Source organism: Gossypium hirsutum, chromosome A10, assembly GCF_007990345.1.
Source record: "Gossypium hirsutum isolate 1008001.06 chromosome A10, Gossypium_hirsutum_v2.1, whole genome shotgun sequence".
Classification (NCBI taxonomy): Eukaryota; Viridiplantae; Streptophyta; class Magnoliopsida; order Malvales; family Malvaceae; genus Gossypium; species Gossypium hirsutum.
In genome coordinates, this window is record NC_053433.1 from 111,995,623 (window position 1) to 112,001,622 (window position 6,000).

At 29.5% G+C, this 6,000-nt stretch overlaps 1 protein-coding gene across 4 annotated transcripts; it reads right to left on the reverse strand.

Annotated features, from left to right (window-relative positions):
* Positions 1-239: 239 nt before the first annotated feature.
* LOC107934176 (nuclear transcription factor Y subunit B-1) lies at positions 240-3,921 on the reverse strand. 4 transcript variants are annotated; one of them, XM_016866543.2, is made up of 7 exons: positions 3,619-3,921; positions 3,108-3,359; positions 2,185-2,314; positions 1,985-1,990; positions 1,795-1,875; positions 1,617-1,655; positions 240-515 (listed from the first exon to the last, which is right to left on the reverse strand). In XM_016866543.2, exons 1-7 carry the CDS (start codon positions 3,627-3,629, stop codon positions 468-470), a joined length of 567 nt encoding a protein of 188 aa, XP_016722032.1. In that variant the 5' UTR covers positions 3,630-3,921; the 3' UTR covers positions 240-467. The 4 variants fall into 4 exon arrangements, with proteins under 4 accessions (XP_016722032.1, XP_016722035.1, XP_016722037.1 ...); XM_016866546.2 differs by having other exon boundaries at positions 3,650-3,920; XM_016866548.2 differs by having other exon boundaries at positions 3,756-3,918.
* Between the last annotated feature and the right edge of the window lie 2,079 nt (positions 3,922-6,000).

The window sequence follows — 6,000 nt, forward strand, 5'->3', positions numbered from 1 at the left end:
AACATTTAAAAAAAAAGTCTAGTGACTTAAATAAAAACTTTTAAATGGTTCAGTGACCAAATTGCAACTTTTTTCTAGTCAAGTGATTAAAAGGAAAACTTACCCATAATTTAGTGACTACTGGTATTTACCCTCTATAAAAACAATACAAATATGAAATGAAATGAATAACAAAGTTTAATTAAGAAATTAAAATGGTGCAATATGGACAAGAACGTATCATTGAAAGATTTAAATACTAAATGCAAAGCAATATACCATATTATCATATAAATAGCCAAATTTACAGCAACTTATACAGCTCCATATTACCTTAGAACAAGCTAACAAAAAAAAAAAAATTCCCCAAAGTATTTAGCTTTGCATAATTAAGATTAATTCCCCATTAAAGATCCTAGAAGTGTTTGGATTAAACAATATAAGCCAGCCCTAATACTTATGGAAGTGGTAGAGGAAGCTCGAATCAGCTACTCGTTGCCTTGCATGGAGGGGACGATCATATGATGTCCTTGTGCCTGTAAAGGAAATCGAACCATTGAAATACAAGTGAGAAATACAATTTTGAGTTCTTGATTATGCATCATAAAAACATGCATCATACATGCAACTGAAACTTATCAATGTCTTAAATCTTCAAGGGACATGGTTGGTGTAATGTTTGCTTTAAGCACATTGGTCTGAAGCCTTTTTGACACGAGATCTATCAGATCATAACTATATTAGCTCCCAGTTTGGCCGGACAGGTGCTATCATGCCATTGTGGAAACTGGGAATTAATATTAATATTACATGAAAATCACATCATATGTATGACAATAAAGCTTCTGGTAATGTTAGGTGCAAAATCACGAAGCGAAGTAGCTATCCAATCAATCAAATTTTAGTGAAAATTATACTATGTTAGGTGCAGAGTCCCATCCTCATTGGAGAAAAAAGTTACCTTGAAAGTAGTCTGACGGGAAAATTATGGTGTGCAATGCTTTAGATATTTCAATACCTCATTTTTCAAGGATTAGTTAATATACTTTTTGGCACTTATTTTGATACATGTTTTTTTTTTCACTTTGGTAGTTGAATTTAACAACTAGATTTATTTTGATCATTGAACTTGAAAAAATGAAAAAATTGATGAAGTAACATCCGGAGATTGTGCCACATCAGCACTTGAAAAAGTGAACATAATGACGTAGCACAATCTCAAAGTACCACATTATCAAACTTTTACATTTTTACAAGTTAAAATAGACTTAATTGTCAAATTTAGGTATTAAAATAGACAAAAAAAATATAAATATCAAAGTGAACCTAATTACTAAATTCAGGAGCAAAAAATTGCATTAACCTTCAAGGATTTATGCAAAAATTATACCTTCCAAGATTTTTGCACTGGTGAAGTAATCAGGGAAAAATTTATGGTACAAAAGTAACCAAAATGGAAAGGACTTGAGGGACAGAGACTAAGATACTTAGAAAATTATCAAGTATGTTGGACATGAATCTATGAGTTATGAAACATTAATCAACAACATATTCCATCTTTGCAAAAAGAAGACAACAAATGGCCAATTTTGTAGTAAAAAAAGCCAAATATTAGAGAGAGGGAGAAAGAGAATTACCTGGGAATTAATATAGTTCAATGATCCTTCGATAGGAAACTGCAGGATTCATTCACCACCAATGCACAAGAGACATGGTAATTCAGTTCAGGACTTTACAGAATGCTTAAACAAAAACAGCCAAGTGTATCAAATTTAGGCCAAGAACAAGAATCTAAAGTAAATATCATTGTTTCACCTGTGGGTTGGGGACAGCAAGAACTCGAACTGCATCTCTTTTAAGAGGCACTTCACCCCTGATTGATCCCTTAGCATCACCCTGTCAATTGGAATGTTTGCAGTTAAAGGAGACACTGTCAAAGTATACAAACTACACAATATATATATATGTATGCGTATATTAGCCATGAAAAAGAGAGTGTAATTACCTCCAACTGTGCATCATGATCATTCCAATAACATCAACCCCAAGAAGGTCAAAAAGAAAGAGTCAGATTAAACACCAGGCAGATATGAAAATGTCAAGAATAAAAAAAAAATTCTCTTCTATTCAATCTTCTAGCCTAACAGGTTCTATGCTATGAAATATCAAAAAAATGGATCAAAAGTTAAAGCTCCATTTACATACCTCTCTGTACCTGGCCAGATATATTTTAAGTGGCTCAATATAGTCTTCAAAGCCTAATGTTGCCATTGCCCACAACAAATCATCTCCATTAATTGTCTTCCTCTTCTCTTTCTGGCATTTATCGCTAGCCCTGCAAAACAAACAGACCAAACCATTTTCACAAAGGCTAAACCTGAATCCCAATAAAAAGCAATCATAATTAATAATAATGAATAACCATTTGCTTTGAAAACATCAACAAGCAAACCTATAGAGAAAAGAAAAGGGATCATTAAACACTATGCTTCTCGTGTAAACTATAAACCTTACCCCACTCAAATATCATTGAAAATGTGAATTAAAAAACACTAGGTCCCAACTTTCCTATCTAAAAGTGCATGCCACATAAGCCAAACAACCTTCACCATTCAAAAGTTTAAAACGCCAGTCAAACTTCCAGCTTTTGTGAACACCAGAAAATCAGAAGATGTCAGAAAATAAAGCCAAAGGTCTTATAATCACATCTCCAATGTCAGGAAACACCAAAAATAACCAAATTTACAATTCATAGAAATAAGCACAAATGTGAAACACTATATGGCTAACAAATGTACAGTTCATAATGAAAAGTGAGTGGCTCACAAAAACACCATAATGTACACTAGGACCCTATGTTTCATAAACACACTAAAATCACATCCTAAAAAAAAGTAAACCTTTACCGAAGTAAAACAAATTATAGTCAAGCCACTTCCAACTTAATGCTGGAATTCAAAACACAAATCAAATCTCTCAAGAATCTTTACCACTCCATAATTAAAAAAAAATACCAGGTAAAGCTTACATCTTTCCAAAGGATATCACAACTATAAAAAGTAAGAAACCAAGAAAAGAAAAAGTTCCCAGAAATATTAATAAAACCCCAGATTAAGGAATTTACATACTCGCTAGTGATGAAGCTGATGAACTCAGAAACACATTCTTGAACAGTTTCTTTAGCATCCTTAGCAATTTTGCCATTAGTAGGCAATGCTCTCTTCATGATTCTGCTTATATTGGCAATTGGAAGGTAACGGTCTTGTTCCCTCACAGTTGAGTGAGAACTGCACTGCTCTCCACTCTCATGACTCCCTCCTGCTGGACTCGTTGGCCCCCTTGCCATACCATCCGCCATGTCCTTGAATGACCTTAGATCACTGGGAAAATGAAAATGAAACATATTAGTATCCATCAATTTTTTATAAAAGTTTTAGCAAGTAAAGTGAAACCAAATGCATATTTATATATATATATAACATAACCAAAATGCAACTATCCATCAGTTCACACACCATCCATACAAAAACCTCAAATAAAAAAAATTCTTTGTACTAAATTATTCTTTTAACAAAGAGAAACCCAGATACCCATATGTAAAAATAGGCTACATACATACTATACCATACCATACCATACCATATATACATAAAAAAATAAACTTACGCACTGAGAGAACAAAGAAGAAGATACTAGACTTAAACAAAGAAATAAAGTAGAGAAATGTTATTTTTATTTTATTTTGGCGCGAGAGGAAGGGATTGGAGGAGATATACTAATGAAGGAAAGAGTATCTGACGATGGAGAAGAAAAGGGAACAAATGAAGATTGGGACTATTCTTTTTTTATTTTTTGCTTTATATGATTTAGTATAAAAACTTTCGTTTTGGGTTTTATCAAAACCGTTGGCTTTTTCTTTTAAAAATGAAAACTTTTTGATGGTTTCTCAATGAAAAGAATGAAGTTCTCATCTTTATAGTATCAGTATTTCTGTATCAACTCAAACACACCCACGTTCTTGGGCTGTTTATGCTTCCTTTATTTTGTTAACCCATCAAATCAGACTTTTTTCTTTTCTTTTTCCTTTTTAATGATATTACCATTCCCTTATTAAAATCAAGTTCTTTTCATGTATAAATAAATTATAAAAATACCAAAATATCACAAAAAGTTAAAAGTATCATTTTTCCCTCTAAATTTATAAAAAAAAATCATTTTTGACATTAATTTAATTTAATTTTTTTGTAGCCTTTTTAACTTGTATTTTTTTATCAAATCAATTCAAAATAAATGGAAAAGTTAACATTTGTTAACTTTTTGACGTCACACATGGATTGGCACATAAATGACATGTAAGCATTTAATTATTTTTTAAAATTTTAAAAAATATTTTAAAAATAAATTTAATGATTTTTAATTTTTTAAAAAATGTTTTTTAAAATTTTTGAATTTTAAAAAAGTAATTAAATGTTAACATGTCATCTACGTGGCAATTCACATGTATGCAATATCAACAAAGTTACAAAATATTAATTTTTCCATTCATTTTATGGTGATTTGACAAAAAAGAGTAAGTTTAAGGCTAATAAAGATGAAAAATTAAATAGACGACTAAAATAACTTTTTTGTAAAGTTAAATAACCAAATTAGTTATTATTACTTAAACATTTTCATCTAAGAATTAACTATCCACTGAAAACCTAGCTACTAAAATATATACTCAAATGAATATTATAGATAAAAGTACCATTGAGCCCCTGTACTAAGATGTGGATTGTATTTTGCCCCTCTGTTAAAAAAATGAGCAGATTAATTCATATACTTTAAATAAAAAACCAAACTAATCCTCTATTAAAATTTCTATTCATTTCTATTTCTAAGTGATGACATGACTAACGGGTCAACTAAATATTGATACGTTGTGTGCCATGTATATCTCATATTGATGTGGTACATTTTTCTCACATCAAAAAATATTTAAAAATAAAAAAATTTTAATAATTATTTAAAATTCACATCCAAGATGAACCTAGACAAATGGTTGTCCAAGTTCATCCTAGACGTGATTTTTTAAATATAATAAAAACATTATAGTGAATTATTTTAAATCTATTAAAATTTATAAGTAATTATATTTTTTTTGAAATTATTTAAAAATTATTAAAAACAACATACAAAATGAACTAGGACATATGGATGTCCAAGTTCAAATGAGCTTAGGCAACTATTTGTCAATATTCATTTTAGAGTTGTTTCTTAAATAATTATTAAATCATTATAGGAAATTATTTAAAAGATATTAAGAATTATAAGAAATTAACAAAATAGTACTCACTAGCTTGATTAACTAAAATATCAACTTGATTAAGAAGATACATGTGAGTCTATGGGTATATTTGAATTCTTTAAACATGCTAAATGTGTATATATATTTTTATATATTTTTTAAAAAATTAAAATTTTAATCATTATTTATAATTTCTTACAACTCTTAATGGTTTTTAAATAATTTTATAATTATTTAAGAAACCACCCTTGAATGATCCTTGACAATTGAAGTTCATTCGAGTTTAGACAATCATTTGCCCATGATCATTCTGGATGTTATTTTTAATTTTTTATTAATATTTAATAATTTTAAAATTTTTAATTCTTAATAAATTTTAAATAATTCTCTTAGATATTTGATAGTAGAAATGAAAAGAATTTTTAATAGAAGGACCAATTTACTTTTTGATATATGTAGAGGGGCTAATATGCCCATTTTTTTAGTGGAGGGAGTAAAATGCAACCTGAGTCCTAATACATCCTTTAGTTCCAGGTAACTTATATACCAAAAAAAAAATTTAAAAAGCCAAATCATCACTTAACCGCACATAAGGATGAAATTTTTAATGGAAGGGCCAATTTGTATTTTTTTTTCTAATGTATAGGGGCTAGTTTGCCATTTTCTTAGTTGAGGGAGCAAAATGCAACCCGTCTTCTAGTACAAAGGCCTCTATGATACTTTTATCGAAAATT